Consider the following 17,221-nt stretch of genomic DNA (forward strand, 5'->3'; position numbering starts at 1 on the left):
GGTAGCAGACGAACATTTCACTTAAGAGCTTTATATGATTAGGACTTATTCCTGGCTTTAAAAATAAATTAGGACCTGTTACCTGGGCAATACGAACTTCCTAGGGAAGCTGGCTCAGCACCTTGCCAGGCATGTTTCCCCTGAGAATAAGTAGAGACAAAGCTGCAAAAAGGCCAGTCACCCTTCTTCACACAGAGCCCTTCCACCGTAAGGGAACAGCAGTCTCTGGCATCAGCTGCCTAATTCTGCCGTACCCCACAGTACGCTTCTGACAACACCAGTTTCTAGGAAAGATAGGATCTTTTGAAAATACGTTGTTTTATTTCCACAATTCCTTAAAACAGTTTACTAAAGAAGCAATACACTTTAGCTAAAAATGTTTAAAGGGGACACCATATAGTAATATGTTTAAGGCACATGAAAAAGTTTGGCATTAAATTGTAAGAAAAGTACAAATTATTCCAATAAATTCAAAATCTATTTCATTAGTCCAAATAATTCTTTTTTCCCAATGTTTCATTAGCACCAATAACTCATCTCAGAAAAGGCACGGACCTCATGCCTGGGTTCCCCCAGGCCTGCGGAGCTGCTGCCTGGTGTATTCCCAGATCAGCAGTGCCCCACTCACGTGGACGTTAAGTGAGCGGGTGATGCCCTGTTGAGGAATTTCCACACAGACATCCAACTGCTGAATCAGATTTGCTGGGATTCCCTCACGTTCATTTCTGATGAAAAATGGGAAAGGAAAGGTTACTTTTCTTGTAATAAGCAGTATTTTTTCTTAGGTATTCTGAGTGCTGAAGAGACAGATTAACAAAATAAAGTAAATCTAAATTACCAGGAAATAAGAGGATAAAAGGAGATTTATGGATCAATTCTCTGTTCACCTGACCATCCCAAACAGGTAAAATAAAATGAACAGTAGGGGGCTTTCCATAAACATTACAAGTCAAAGGTCAAGTGCAGGTGTACTATTAGGGGTAGTATTGGGAGTCCAGGTAAACTAAAATTTCTGAAATGTTTTCTAGACTAAGACTAGAGGATTCACTGTCATCAGAGAATCACTCACCCTAGCAGAAGCAGGGACTTCTCAGGAAACCGGTACTGGGTCAGGTCTGCGCTCCTCGCGGTCTGCTCCACACCGATGACGGTGTAGCCTTGTGCCTTCTGCTGCTGCAGGTAGCCCAGCAGCTGAGGTGGCCTCACCTTCATCATTTCAAAAGAGCAGAATGTTAAATTTTTTGGCCATAGTGCTGCTTGGAGTAAAATCAGAGTCTTAAAAAAACTTGTATTAAACAAAGCTTATTTAAGTCTTTATAAAGGGAAGGACAGAATTATACATTATAAACAAGAACTCCCCCAACATCACAGAAATTTATAAATTATTCCCACATCAACAGTGAGTTGCAGCAGGACATTTTACTTATTGAAAAGAATACTAATTTCTAAAAATACAACCACATGAAAGATAATAAAGGACCAGGAGAACAGAATTGAGCTATATTTTAAGTATTACTTTTTTAACTATTAAAAGTTAGACTACTGTAAATCACTGCAAATGAATTGCTACAGGAAGATGGAGTACTACAGAGTTAGGCAAGTAAATTTTTAATAACAATCACTTTCCACTCACCTCCACTAAGGGAAGCCACTGCTCCGCCGAGACACTGAGGTGCTGGAACTGTTTGTCGCTGACACACTGAAGGTTGCCGACGACCAACACTGAGGCCCCAAAGACCTCGCAAGTGCGGCACAGTCCTGCACAGAACAAGCTGGAGTCACTGTCCCCAGCACAAGGCCGAGCGCATCATGTCCCGTACATCACTCCGGAGCACGGAAGGAGGGTTACAGGTGGACAGATAGCCAAACATGGCAGTGCACTGACTGACACTTCCAGGATCAAACGATTTTAGGCAAGCCCCAGAAAACGACAATTTTACCTCCTAAATTGGTTGGTTTATCAATGAGTGAGGCCACGACGATCAGTCTACCAATGGACTTCCCAAGCTTGGAAGCACGATCCTGAAATTCTAGCTCCAGGTCTAAATCGGGCACATTTTTTTTCCATGGGATTATCTTCTTCTGAACGTCAGTCCACTCGGACTGGTTGTCTGCTTCCCCTGAGTTACAACCTGGGAAGGAAAACAAGAATCCCAAATATAAACCAATCTCGCTCATACATTGTGGGGGGTGTGTGTGTGTGTGTAGTTTAAACTGATAGGATCAGGTTCAATAACTAAAGAACTTCACTTGGATTCAGACACAACTCCCATTTTCAAAAGTGATTTTTTAAGTTTTCAAATTCAACTCTATTAACCAATATATTAGAACATCTCATAAAAACATCAGATACTCAGACACACTTTTATTTATTTATTTTTACATTTTAGTACCTCCAAAATTTAGAAGCATCTTAGAATCTATTGGGTGACGTAGTTTGCTAGCATTTTTTCTTAGAGGTGCATAAAGTAATGTGTATCTTACAAATAATAGTTCATTAAATTAGAATTTCTGCAGAAATATATCCTCAAAGATACGTAAATAGTCTTTATCTGAAATTACTAGTACTTGGGGGAACATTTCTAAAGTAAAGGATATTCTCTTACCCAAGCCAATGAGTACCCAGAATGTCATTAACCTGTCTGACTATAGTGCTTTCATCTGTAGTACAAAACTCAACCCCTCCCTACTCCAGGCTGTTGACTGAGCAACCAAGGAGCACTTGGCTTACTGGGGATGGAAAACACATGCTAAGAACTGTACCAAAGTACTACAGAGAGGGCATGCGCACCCAGAATGTCTGGAGGGGGAGGGGCAAAGAGGAAGGCCCGGGAAGGTTTAAGGTGAGTAATGGTGTGCGGAGCAGAGAACGGGGCAGCAGCTGCACGTTGGTGCTGCTCATCGGCAGGCACTGGATGGAGGGAGACGGCTCCAGCCAGACCACCAGGAGTCTGTACGTGATGATAAAGAATTAATTCCACAGTAGGAGCCATTAAAGGGTTTCAGGACGGGCAATAACAGAAGAGGTTTTGGGTTTTAGAAAAATCCCTCTTAAAAGCAACATGGAAGATAAGGTCGGGCTGGGAAACCATTAAGGGGCTTTTACACTAGTCCAGGCAAGGACAGAGACAGTCCAAATTAAGTCCTGCAAGAGGGGCTACAAAGAAGCAAGCCAGGTCACCAGGCAATAGATGGATGGGGCAAGAGAGGAAACAGGAAAGGAATGGCTTCCATGTAAGAGTGACACCAGGGTATAGAGGGGACAAGTGACAGTTTGGATGTGTTGAGTTTAAGGAGCTTATGCAGTGTCCAGGAGGCCCAGGAAAGAGGCTGGGCAAACAGAGATCTAGAAGTTAGAGTGATTCACCTGATGGTTTCAAGCTGGGGGAATTAAGTAAGGAAACCAGGGCAATGAAACGTTCATGAGACACCAACACCAAGAGCGAGCTTAAGAACTGAACTGTGATACCTATTCTTTACCAAAAACAAACAAATTGAACAGAAAGACCCCTTTAGCCTCTTCCCCACCCAGCTGGCAGAACTCAGACCAGCTGTCCCTCTCCCCTCCCAGTCTCTGCTCAGCCCACCCGGCTGGCTGTACCCACCACTCTGATAAAAGAGCTCTTGTCAATTTCAGCCCCAGCCTTCACAGTTGCTGTTCTGTCTTGGAGAAGCTCCGCTCCAGGTCTCTGCTGGATTTGCTCTCACTCCACTTCAGTCTCAGGTTTTCTTCATCCTGTCCTAGATCTTTGACCTGCTTTATTTCTTTCATAGCACTTTTTACTGCCTGACACTGTCTTAATGTATTGGTTGGGGGTTGTCTCTCTGGGATGTAAGGTCTGTGAGGGCAGGGCCTTGATCTGTGTCTAGCACATAGGAGGCAATCAAGAAACCTTTGTTGAGTGAATAACTATTAGGTATATGAGGTCTGTCCAGAAAAAGTCCAGCCATTGTGAATAGAACGAGAATGGTTTGCACAACATCAATGTAACCTGGCAGCCAAGGGGACTGGGCTGGAATGCGCATGCTTGAACAATGACGACTTCACTGTACTAGTCAGTAAGGGCAGTAGACATCGTCGAGTGAGCATGTGTACTGTGTAGCCTCACATTCAAAGTGAGTGCATACAGCAGTGAATCTGCATCAAATTTTGCGTTAAGCTTCGACATTCCTCCACCAGAACTATTTTGGTGATTCAGAAAGCCACAGATATGGGCAACTAATGGTTGGCAGCTTCGTCACAACAACACACCTGCTCATGCATCACGACTCGTATAGTTTTTTTTAGCAAAACATCAAATCACCCAAGTGACTTAGCCCCTCTACAGCCCAGATTTGGCCCTGCAACTTCTGGCTTTTCCCAAAACTAAAATCACCTTTGAAAGGGAAGAGATTTCAGACCATCGATGAGATTCAGGGAAATACGACAGAGCAGCTGATGGTGACTGGGAGAACTGTGTGAGGTCCTAAGGTGCCTACTCTGAAGGGGACTGAGGCGTCATTGTCCTGTGTACAATGGTTCTTGTATCTGTATCTTCAATAATGTCTCAATTTTCCATATTACATGGCTGGATACCTTCTGGACAGAACTTGTATGCCTTAAAATGCATTAGTGAACCATCTAGAGTATTTGATAAAAAATGAGCTTGCCCAGAACTCTTCCAGACAGTGAATTAAAAATCTAAGAGTGGAACCCAAGAGTCTGCCCTTGTAATGGATTCTTGATTGACATTTTAGAGAAATACAAATAGAAGGGACAAGTGGGGGTATGAGAAGTCAGGTTGAAGAGGAAAATCAGAAGAATGTGAAACTAGCCAGTCAATGTTACACAAAGGTCCCTTACGATCAGTAAATGGTGAAATGATTTTCTCAGAGTTTCAGCGGGTTACAGGTTAGGGAGTCAGAAAAAGCTGTGACAGTGACGGGACTTGGACCACACCTACACAATCACTTATGTTAAGTTCAGTTGTGACTTTAACAATGTGTGGGGCCTAATCCTTGGGTTTTTCAGGCCCCTGAATGAGGAGGAAGGGAAGGAGTCGTCGTCATGGGGAAGGGCATGTCCTCAGAAGCTGGAGGAAAAGGGGTAACAAACTGGTGAAGGGATGTCCAACCAGACCAGGAGGGACTCAAGTCACTTTCTGCTTCATTCCTAAATGGGACAAGGAATTTCATAATTTGGGCCTTTTTAAAATCTGTCTTTTACAGAAAGAAATTAATATTAACAATATTTCAAAGAAAAGAGGTCACTAGCTTTACATGATGAAGCAGGTCAGGCTCTCTCTGGCTTTTTTATTTTAATGGATTTTTTATTTTATTTTAAATTATTTATTTGTTTATTTTATTTTTAGAGAGAGGGGAAAAGGCGAAAGAGAGGGAGATCGCTGTGTGGTTGCCTCTCACTTGTGCCCCCAACTGGGGACGTGATGTGCAACCTAGTCATGTGCCCTGACTGGGAACTGAACCAGCGACACTTGTCTCTCTGGCTTCTTATGGCAAAGCCAACGGTCACCTAAAAGTGCTAGTCAGTCATACTGCACTTCTTCCCTGCCTTTTCTGTCTTCAGTGGAAGAGTGGTGCCACCAGCACCTGGTCTAAGGAACTTAGATCAGTAAGCCTGAGCACGTCAACAGTGGGAAAACTAAAACAAGGATGCCTTTTACCTATGTCCTGCTGAGCCCAGTCACCTGGCTTCAGTTCACGAAGCTGAGTTGGAGAGAGGTAGCCCTGTGACCCAGCAGCTGCAGGAATGTCTGTGAACCTGGTGAATTTATCTATGGCGATCCACTCGTCTTCCACGAGGCCTGACAGGCGGGGCAGGATGTAAAATATGGTCTGAAAAGACAGTTGTACAATCTAAATTTTTTTCCCTTAAGAATAACAAAGAAATACACGTTTAAAGCACAATTTATTATTACTAATGCCGAGTCCCAGGCCATCATATCTGATCAAATTATATACTTTCTATCTTGTAGCAGCTGTCTATGTAAATGTACCATCTTTTCTAAGAAACCTGGGGCTTAATTTAGGAGACCCTTGAGAGCAGGCAGCTCTTCCCCTCCGCTGGCCCCAGGTGAATGCAGTAAGCCACCATGCTCTCACGAAAGCAAAAGGTGTTTGGAATCAGTACTGACGTTGGACAGCATTTGTGAAAATGCTACTTATTGATCACCACCTTTCCTGTAAACACTCAAGTTCAGGCTGTTTTGATGCCAAATCTTCACTTGAGGTTGAAGCCATTTAGCCTCTCTTGGCTTCGACATCCTCACTTGTCAAGTGTGGATAAAATCAGGTAAAAATAGCCCATGAAAAAGTGTTTGGTAAACTGCACAGTGTGACCCCACAATGAACAGTAACTGTTTAGTCATCACATAAACGATCTTCTTACCTATGAGAACTGAGAACAAGAACATCTCCAAAGGTGAGCAGAGACATAAGAAGCAGAAGCTCAAGTAACAGGCAATTTTAAAATGAAACAAATTTAGAACAACATGCAAGACTTCATAAAATATGGTTTTCTGCATGCAATATTTGTGTAAATTTAAACTAGCATATGATTGCAACTAGATCTTTAACCCTTTGAATGCCATGCGTAATTTGAAATTTGGGTCACCATGAGATACAAAAAAAGAACAAAACATAAAATATGAATTATTCCATTGTTATTTACATTTATAGCCATCGAAAAAAGTCACTGGGAGTGATGCTGGCACTTTTGGGGAAATTTGTCAGCGTCGCTCACAGCAACGTTGGCACTCAAAGGGTTAAGTAGGTACTAATATAGCTACACACGTATAAAGAGAGTTCTTGCGCAGCATGATTATTTACACATGTAGTTGTGATTCACATCATGAATGAAAAGCAAAATAGGTAAAACGTGAGAGTGAGGCCCTGGTGTGGAGAGGAAAGCAAGGGACTTACTCCTGCTGGGAAACTGAACAGAAAGGCTGACTTAACACTAGAGGGTATTACAGACTCCTTCAGAAAGAGGCCGAGCAGTGCATTCTGGGCGCTAAAGGACACAGAACAGAGCACGTTAAAGTATCTGAGAAACCCTAAACAATATTTGAAACGAAGCGACAGAAAGTACACATTAATGTTCTGTGATTAATATCTCACAAATTATAGATCTGTTATTTTTTTAAAGGCCAGTTTAGTAATCCACCAAAATAATTCACTTGTGCACAGTAGCTTAAGATCCTGATACTTCCGAGTTCTTTAAAAAAAAAAAAAAGAACGAGGTCAAATGTTTTAACTCAAAGGGAGAAAGTACTACAATTTCTACAAATTTTAGTATTGTAGATATGAAGTTTACTGACTTAATCATTTTTATGGTTCTTAAAATTACACAAGCACATTCGGTAAGTGGTGTGTCATTTGCTATACAATTTCAGTCACCCAGAACCTAGAAAGGTAATTAACAAAAAGGTAGATTTTTTTTTTCTTTCGTTAACAATGGGCTTCATTACAACAAAATCCCACCTGCGCAAATGTTCTCACTCAATTCCTTTTAATGTCAGAACAGATTTCTGTTCAGAGTTAAATATTCCCCCTTCCAGTGTTTACAAGCCCGACACTGCCTGAGAAATAGAGTGAAAACGCCAGTTTTCAGTGCTTAAGAGTGAAATGCAAGTAAGTCATCTGTATAAAGTGACAAAATTAAACTTACGGCTTGACAGTGTTAAGGTGAAGTTTGCAAACAAGGGGAATGTTAAGTTAATCATAACCCTTTAACCACTATGGCGAAAAGGACGTGTCAGGATTAACAATGCAGGAGAGAATTTACATGTGCTGTTCTCTGCTCACCTCCAGACAATAATCCTCAAGTGGGTGAAATGTTGCAAAAAAGAAATGGTCTTGGATGCGTTGCCAATTCTTCTTGGCGTTCCTAAGGATTGAAGATATGGTATGAGTACAGATGGGGGAAGAGTCAGATATCTTACAAGAGGTACTACAGAATTTAGAACATAGGGAAAATATTGTGAATTTTATCCTAAGATTTGTACACCCATATATCCAAGATCAACATACTTTAAAAACTGACACTCCATCTGATCATTTGAAATGGAATGAAAAAAAAAAGAAATAACTCTCAAAGTCATAGAACAACTAATGATTCAACAAGTATGTAACCCAGGCCCGCACTTCAGGTGTGGGCATCAACCTAGCAGGGTGTGCAGAGGCCTGTGCTCCATCCAATGTGATGGTCAACGCACCACGATGGGAGAACACAGGGCCAGCCAGCGTCAGTGCTGGGGGAGAGGAATTCTAAACGGCACTGTAGGACCTCTGGGTTGGAATCCTTAGGTCTCTGGCAGGTAATACTTTTTCAGGAGATAAAACCATGTAAGTCCCCTTTTCTACTCTGAAAATTCACAACACATAAGCAAACTTACCAACTTTCATAAACCAAACAAATTTAATGTGAGCAGGCCTTGAATTTTTAACCCATTTGTCATGATTTAAAAGGCAAAAGAGGTGAGGATAAAAAAATACAACATGCCTGGCAGGTTTCAGTTTAAATTCACAACATGCCAGAACTATGTGAGCCACCTCAGACCTCTTCCTGCAGGGCCACCTCCACCCTGTGGCCAGGGCATTGTCACTTCCCAGGGTTCCCAGCCCCGCACAGCTGCCAGACAGCAGCGTCCCATCGGCAGAGCAGACGGCCCTGCCTCCCACCTCTCGGTGGGGGGGAAGCACAGAGACCTGCCACCTCTCTTCGCCCTCACGTCTCTGTGAAGGACAGCACCCCTGCTTATGCTCTAGGTCCCGCCTTGGCCTCTGCTCCATGCCCCTCCTCAGGAGGCTCCCTGTCTTGTCTCGCCTCTCCTCCAGCCCACAGGAGGGACTCGGGGCACAGGCACGCACTGGAACAGCTGATGAAGAGAACCTCCGTTTTTGGGAGGAATGGCTTTAGTGGGGAAGAGGAGAGCAGCGGCTGACTGCTCAGTCCCCTAACATCACCTGTTTAGACAGTAAGTTTGTCAGAAATAAAAGCTCCTGACAGCAAAGCCATCACCAACTGCTCTTCTTTCTACACTTGGCAGGAAAGTGGCAGAGAATGATCTGCACAGCTTGGCTGTGTTTTACCTTCCTCTTCGCCTTTTTTTTTTTTTTTTTAACTAAAGACATGCATTATTTCAAATATTTAAAGAAAAAGGACACCAGTGAACCATTTTACTTTGATTCTGCCCACCAATGGCACTACTGAAATGGCTCCAAGTCCCATGGGTGCCTTTAGGCTCCTACTCACCTTCTGTCAAACCTGTGGGCTCCTCTAGCCCCCACTGACCCTGATCTGCTCCTCACACTTAAAAGTTGCAAAAGCAAATGGGGTGATGTCACTCTGGAGCAAGCACTCAGGGAGGGCCTCCCACTTTGCTCCACAGAAGGCCCGCACAGCCTACCCTGTCCCCTCCCGCCAGGGCTCCTGCTGCCCTGCTCCCCCCTGTCAGGCACCCTTTCTGCCACCCTGGGAGCCCAGCCACATGTCCCCGTCTCCAGCAGTCCCCAACCCTCTCTCTTGCCCAGAAATCACTTCCTCCACTCTGCATTTGCCTGCCTCCTGCTCACCCTGTAGATGGTAGCTTACACCAAACCAGAGTCCACAGTCCTATGTTCCCACCGCAGCCTTGACTTCAGTAGAGGGCTCACAATGATTAACACCTTTTATTATTGGTGTGATTGTTTATTTGATGTCTGTCCCCACCTGACTGAATTCCATGAAGATGGAAACGTCACCTGGTGTCTGCTGCTGACCCCACCACCCAACCTGTGCCCATCACAGAGTCGATGCTGGGACCTGGCTGTTCCAAAAGCTGCCTCCCGCCAGGATTACCTGTTCTTATTGGTTATACCTCCTACCTGGTACTAGGGTTTTAAAAAGAACAAGTTATTTCTCAAAAGTGTTTTATTGCTTAATAAAAAGTATGAGCTGAGCTCATTGTTTTTAGAAATCAAAACACAGCTACCAAGAATTCTGAGCAGCATCAACAACCAACTAAAACTTCCACACCAAACAATAAGTCATGATATGGTCCCAGAGGAAACTGCACACTGACACACAAACCTGTCTGCACAGAGAATTCCGTACAGTCCCTCCAGCTCCCTCCCTTAAGGAAAGGCCCGAGTCCTTGGGCCAGCTGTAACCTGTGTCTCCTTACTGGTCTCTCAAACCCAAGTAGTGCATTGTTCAGAGCAAGGAGTGTGTTCTGTTAATATCACTAACTCGTACATGACTAGGAACAACTTTTGCAGTTTTATCTGGCTTACTACATACTACATATGCTATCCTGAAAAATATTAATGTCTAAACCTACTGTGAATGGATTTAGCTAAGCATTCACCAAATATAAATGATCAGTGCGTACACACCCACACACCGAGAAGGAAGGAGACAAGGTCACTTGAAAAAGATCCAGAGTTCCAGTTGCCAGAATGCACCTGGAAAGTTAAGACGTTTCAGGCTGTGCAATGTCGCCCCACCTAACGTTTGTCCTAGTCCCCTCCCCTGTTTTATCACATGCGATTGTATTTTAGGAGCTTTCTCCTGAGCCCCCAAACCTCCCTTCTCCACTAATCACCCTAATACCTCTTTCAAAAAATGTAGCAAAAGGTAAGGTGGGCCCTGACCAGTGTGGCACAGCTGGTTAGGCATCGTCCTGCAAAGCAAAAGGCCAGTTTGACTCCAGGTGAGGGCCTGTGCCTGGGTGGTGGGTTGGGTCACCAGTCGGGGTGCATACAAGAAGCAACTGAACGATGTCAATCCATTGAGGTTTCTCTGCCTTGCTCCCTTCCTTCCCTGCTCTCTAAAAATAAAATCTAAAAACAACAAAAACGGTGAGTAGAGGGTTATAGGAAGTACCTGGGCTGTCGCCCCACTCGAGGCTTGTTCATGACTCACAAAGCGTCCTGTTTGTACCAGGTGCTAACTTGGTGGTCAAGGCAAAGACCAACAACAATATGTTACTCATTTTCCAAACACTATTTTGTATGTCTGACATGCTGCTTCCAACCTCTATCCACTGGTTTACGTAAGTTTTAAGTGCCTTTGAGCAAGCAAAGGAAAACGGTTCAGTGGATTCGTATGGCCCGAGTCTGACGTGTATAAAATCGGGCGTTCCTGGGTGGCACAGTCAGTACTAATGATGAAGCAAAACACCGCCACCTCAGAGGAAGGAAGTCAGTCCGGATACCGGGACGCCTTATGAGATTCTGGGTTACAGGCCCCTCTCGCTCCGTCCCCACAGCAGCCAAGTCTCAGAAGGTCAAGGAGGAGCCGCCAGCCATCAGAACTGGAATTAATAAGCCGCACGTCACCCAGTGGGCCGGTCAGCTCGGCCTCACTGGCCCCGCGCCCTTGCGGGACGTCACAATGAGCTGAGATGGGGCACCCGCCACAAGCCGTCCCGTGCGCTGCCGCCGCGGCGTCCTTACCCTGCTCCGTGCATGCTTTCCACTTGATTGAGGCTGGACTCGATCACAGGCACCAAAGCGTCCAGCTCCTCCACCTGCCACGTCGCACACAGGCCCCAGGCCTTCTTCAGAGCCAGCAGCGCATACAGGCGGACGCTGAAGTTGTGGCTGAAGCCCCACTGCAGCGCAGTGGCCAGGGCTCGCCGCAGAACGGGCTTCTGGAAAGAGAGGGGAGGCTTCTGCACCCGGGCCTTCTGAGCCCTGACTGCGGACCGCAGACAAGGTCACGGCTGACGTCGCTGCGCCTGCGTTAGCGGGACTCCGCGTGCTCCTCCTGAGCCAGGCCGGACGCGCTGGCATCGCGGTCTCCGAGAGAAGCACCGGGGCGCGCTACCGCCGCACCCCACGGCCTGCGACGAGGTGTCTCGGGCTGGCCGCTCTACAGCCACCGTGTTGAAGACCGCGCCCCACCCCTGCCCCCCATCGGAAGCCCGCTTTCTGGGACGTGGGCGGCGCCTCCGCAGCCAGGAGTCCCGTGCGGGGTGGTTTTTCTCCGCGCCCGGGACGCTGCGCTGCTCCGCTTCCCCCGCGGGGGCCTTGCGCCCACAGAGCGCCGAGGGGCGGTAGGGAAATGAAGACGTGAGAGACAGTGACGAGTCTGACCTTCCCTTGGTCCTCTCCGTGAACTCAGCCTGGAGAGGTCGGGCGGTGTCAGGCCCCAATTCTAAAATGACACAGCTCAGCGGACAGTGGGGAGAAGGGACATATTAGTGTGGACTCGGATGGACGCAAACTTTTAACAATCTGTGGGGCACCCCCCTCGATGTTCCCACCTAGCGGGTCACCTGTGAGATGATCCCTGGGCTGCACCCAGGTAACAGCGTACAGTTTCTACTGGGGACAAACTGCAGCTATAAATAATCCTTAACTGCATTCCTTTTGCCGTGTCATCGACATCTGCCATGCCGCGCACTCCGCCCGCCGGGATGGACGACTGGAACAAACGTGGTCCGTGGCTGAGCAGGCGGGCAGAGCGGCCAGCGGGGCTCAGCTCAGCGCGGCAGCAGCGCAGAGAACACCCGGCTACCGGCTGGCAGGGAGGCCGGAGCGCGGCCGCGGCAGCACAGGCGCGGGCGGCGTCCGCGCGAATCTAGGCGGTGGAGGGCGGGCAGGCTGCCCAGTTTGCGTCCTCGGCCGCCAGGACGACGGCAGAGCCCGCGTTTTCTTCCCTGCAGAACCCCGGGGGCCTAGGCTGTCATAGAGTCTCCAGGAAACCGCAGGATAGATGTCAGCGTGAGGGAAGAGGAGGGAGGAAGGCGAAACCAATACTTAAGAAGACGCCAGTGCCCCAGGGCCTTGCGGCCAGCAGCGCTCACTTCCAGACTGGGGTGTGCAGGGCCTCCAGGCTCCCTCAGGCTTCCCCCACAGGTCCCCTGCCCCCTCCCCCGACGGGCCTCGCTGCTCTCCTCCCTCCTCACCCCTCGGGACGCTCTCCACACAAGCCCTCGGGCCTCCTGACCTTTGTTCCCACCTTCCTGTGGCACAAGAACACAGGAGTGGCGGTATCCCGCGCCCCCCCCCAGTCTTCAATGTGACTTCCAGATGGTTCCCTCCTCCACCTTCACATAATAAAACTATGGCCCCCCAATCGGTGCCCAGACCCGTACCCCAGACCGTGTCACACCTCTCACCGCTCTTTTCTCTAACTTGTTAAAGTCGGGCCTCCCGACTTCTGACCCAGAGCGCCCCTCTCCACTCTCGCTCCTGCTGAGCCGCAGGACCCACTGCAGCGGATTCCTCCAGTTGCGACCTCCTGCTGCCCAGCGCCGGGAGGAAGCCCCATCTCCCGGCCAGAACCGTCTAAGACTGTCCTCCCAGCCCCTGCTGTTCCACCGTGACCTACCACTATTGAGGGCGCCCCACCATGAAGTCGCCCCCCCACACACACACACACTCGACTCTGGAAGCAGGTCCGAGTGCAGCCCTCACTGGCGGTGTGTGTGGGGGGGGTGCTCCCCGTCCCAGAGGGCCGGCAGCCTGCATGAATTATTGGGAATTCTGCACAGGAGGTTTGTCATCTCTGACCGACTTGTTCACTTACTTCACCGCTTATTCTTGTCAGTATGGATGGACTCATATATACTTTATACTCTGGCTTATAATCCAACATTACTTATTCTGTTGCTCAAGTTTTCAGTCTTAGCTGCTGGAAGCCTTCCCGCTGGCTCCTGTGGGCCTTTGCACACCCATCCCACTCTTGTGTGTGTGTTTGTGAGTATATCTGTGTCAGTGTGTGTCTGCATGCGTATGTAAAGCATTTCCTGACTTCCTGGTACTACAAGATGCTTGAAATTTATCATGTATATTTTCTGCCCCAGTTCTAGAATTTGTCATTTCTCCAAGGAGCCCCGGTTCCTTCTATTAGAGAATGGTGTGAGGAACCAAGATCAGGGTGCTGGGTATATATTACTTATTAAGTGAAAAAACTCACAGTGATCTTCAGCAGGGAGTACCTGTGACCCGCACTCCACCCCACTGGCACTGCCCGTGCCACTCTGCCCCACCAGGTGACAGCCCTGGCCAGGCTTCAGGTCCTACTATACACAACGGTGCAGCTCCTCTCGTATTTGCTGGCAGGACCACACTGACCAGCTCACGGGCCAATGCACGAACAGGAGGCAGCAGTCCCCCTTTGCTTTAATTTCCAGAGCCACTTAGAACTCTGACCTCCTGTTCAACAAGCTTTGAATCTTAGCTGAGTACTCAGCACAGGTCTCACACACAGGTAACAGAAGACACACTGAAGAAAAAGTCTTAAATGACTGTTTCCAAGTCTAAACAAAAACACACTTATCAAGTAACAAGGGTCTTTACAAATTGGAAATGGAGACTCACAAAATGAAATAGTTTGGTCTTCACTTAGGTATCTCAATTTAGGTTTTTTCCCCAGAAGATGTTAAAATTGAGATTATTCTATTCCATTAATCAGCATTCCTTTCCTGGATGTTTTGAAAATTTAAAGTAAACCTAGAATATCTAATATACAGCAAGTACAAAAAGGGCTTAATTGAAAAATACCACGTTGTTTATACCAGATTTAATTGGACCTCTCCTAAGGGTTCATTGTCAGAATTTGTCTAAACTGATCCTGAGCCCTTAACTGCCCCCTGCCCCCCACTGCCAACAATAATGCAGTGTGTCTATTACCTCTCTCAATAGACTGCAAGCGAAGTTCTTTCTGCACATATTTAAAACAAGAAGATAACAATGTTGTCAGATGCTAGGGCTTTCTTGACCTTCCCAGTTTCTATAACTGGCACCCTGCCCTCTGGCTGATAGACACTGTAAGAGCCATCAATTTAAAAGATTTATCAAGATTTTAGAGGTTAACAGGTGGTGGAGAGAGAAGGGTCTGTCTCAGGACTGATGAAATTGGTTACCAACTAAATTTGATTGTTCCCACTGGTTAAAGACAAGAACACTTTGAGAAATTCTAGGAACTCCCCCCCCCCCATATTTTTATTTCACTTTCAACACTAAACAATACTTTTTTCATATACCAAATTTCTCCTGAAGCTTACAACTTACCAGTTTCTTCTCCACAGATTCAACAATACAGAATCTAGCTGTAAATCTCATTGTAAATTCTTCACAGTCACCTTGGTGATGAACCAGAATTAGCTCAGATCTCTACTTATCCAGTAATCCACTGAAGAAACTGCTCTGAACCTGGGAAAGAACTGGCCTTCACACCCCAAATGATGACGATCATTTACATCAACCTTCAATTACCCAACAGCTTTTAGTACCTCGACCATCAATTTCTTTGCACGAGCATTTGTTAAATAACACCAGTCAAGGAACAGCTAACAGCAATAACAGAAGTCCTATTTAAATAATCACATTTAAATGCTTGTATAAAATAAATAATATTAAAAATTGCCTGTGAATGTGTCTGGTGATGTGGTGTATGCTTCAGTGCAGACGCGTCCAAGTTCTATCACTTTACTGTGCATTTATGTCTAAGTGTGTGTGCACCTCGGGGGGCAGTGCAGGGGAAGAGGAGAAATCACAAGCAGCATAAGAAACCCTCTACATTTACAAAAATGAGGACAAATATGTAAAATTCTATTTTGACAGTCAAGTTGAAACTCTTCTTATAATTTAAACTCACCTTTTCTGGCATATTTTGAGTAATGATGTCCAAATGTGACAAAACTGATAAGTATGTACAAATGCTTGTTTTAAGGTTTTCTTCACCCTGAAAAGAAATCAAACAAACAGAAGTCGTCCAGGCTTGCTGCGGCTGTGCCAGCAACAGAGGCCAGAAGGAAAGCCGTCTGTCTGAGACAGCTGCAGCCCGGGGCGCGGGGGAGACGAAAAGCAAAAAAAGAAAAGTAATTTCCCAGGGCCAAGTGCCAACACCCGTGACAACCAGCACACATTAGGAGGCACTAACTCACTGCTGTGCAGGGCGGGGTGGAGGCGGGTGTGCTCCCTTCAGGAGGGCGAGGGGCAGGATAAGGGGCCTGGCTGGAGGCACAGCTCAGCAGGGAGCGGAGAGCAGGTGGTGAGGGGGCAAGACAAAGACACAGAAGTAAGTGGAAGGCAAAGGCAGTGACAGGACAGGGCTCCAGCGTTAGGTGGACCTTGTGGGTAACCTGAAAAAGCCAGGAGGAAAAGCTCTGGGTTCGGGGGAAACTCAGAAACCTTCTCAATAGTAGTCATTTGGGATGGGACACTGAGGACGGAGAGTGCACGTGGGTGGGGCGGAGGTGGGAACGCCCAGCTGGAAGTCCGACTAGGGAGGTCTGGCTGTGGCCCCGAGGGCAGGTGACAGCAGGAGGGATGGGCTCAGTGTGAGCTCCATGAACAGAGGAAGGGGCCGCGTATGCTCAGCAGCAGGGACCACTGGTGAAGGAGACCGAGTGTGGAAGACAGACTGGGAGCAAACAGAAAAGGAGCCCAAGAGCAAGCAGGGACAGGCCCGCATGGTGACTGCAGGGAGACAGCGTCCAGGAGACGTGCGGGGCTGCTGAGAAGACACAGGTTCCTCGGTGGTGACTTCTTTTGTCTCTAAGAACCAAAAGTTAGGGCCATCTGCTTGAAAGGAAGCAAGGGTATAATGGACATCTGTACTTGTTCCGGATGTTTACCCTGAACCCCCTCCCAACCGCAGGGCCCTCTCCGCCCTGCAGGTCTGTGGGAAGCTGACAAGGGCAGACAGTTGTTTCCCCAGTCCCCAAGCCTCCCTGTAGCCTGGGAGAAGCCGCCTGGCCTGCACCTAGAGGCACCACCCCAAACTGAATCGAGAACCTATGACCTAGAAACGCAGAGCTATGGAGGACCCGCCTCCATGCAGGTGGCTACGGCACGGCTGGGACAGCACCGTCTGTCCACGGGGCTGAAGCCTGTCCCCACTGGAATGGCCTCTGTGGCTGCATATGCCCCCACTTGCTCCCATTTTCCAGCTCGATTTGGCATCTGGGTGGCGTTCCAGGCAGGGTTCTGGGCATCCTGCGAGCTGCCTGACTTCCTTCCACCCCCACTGCTTGTCCTAAGTCCCTCTTTGACTCAGTTGGCCAAACCTGTTTTATTTCCTTACAATGAACCCTGACTAATGTCCATACCAAAAGATTGAAGAGAACTTATGAGGTCTGAACGCTCTATAAAAAGGGGGAGAAGCACGGCTGGATTATTGGGGATATGAGTCGAGAAGGCTTGGGAGCTGAGCCAGCCTGACCACCGGAGAGCAGACAGAACAGATGAGATTAATAGAGCAACAGGTCTGGGAAGCACTCAA

At 47.3% G+C, this 17,221-nt stretch overlaps 1 protein-coding gene across 1 annotated transcript in view; it reads right to left on the minus strand.

The window, feature by feature from the left end:
* Nucleotides 1–299: 299 nt before the first annotated feature.
* The window catches only part of TARBP1 (tRNA guanosine 2 -O-methyltransferase TARBP1), a 61,882-nt gene continuing 44,960 nt past the window's right edge, over nucleotides 300–17,221 (minus strand). Inside the window, exons 23-30 of the mRNA XM_090263309.1 lie at nucleotides 15,593–15,679; nucleotides 11,440–11,636; nucleotides 7,807–7,888; nucleotides 5,664–5,835; nucleotides 1,941–2,132; nucleotides 1,634–1,758; nucleotides 1,070–1,206; nucleotides 300–725 (exon numbers count right to left, since the gene is read on the minus strand). Coding sequence (XP_090119435.1) covers nucleotides 557–725; nucleotides 1,070–1,206; nucleotides 1,634–1,758; nucleotides 1,941–2,132; nucleotides 5,664–5,835; nucleotides 7,807–7,888; nucleotides 11,440–11,636; nucleotides 15,593–15,679 — 1,161 coding nt within the window. The 3' untranslated portion in view covers nucleotides 300–556. The remainder of the gene's footprint in view (nucleotides 726–1,069; nucleotides 1,207–1,633; nucleotides 1,759–1,940; nucleotides 2,133–5,663; nucleotides 5,836–7,806; nucleotides 7,889–11,439; nucleotides 11,637–15,592; nucleotides 15,680–17,221) is intronic.

Source organism: Furipterus horrens, unplaced genomic scaffold, assembly GCF_987537825.1.
Source record: "Furipterus horrens unplaced genomic scaffold, mFurHor1.1.pri manual_scaffold_15, whole genome shotgun sequence".
Taxonomy (NCBI): domain Eukaryota; kingdom Metazoa; phylum Chordata; class Mammalia; order Chiroptera; family Furipteridae; genus Furipterus; species Furipterus horrens.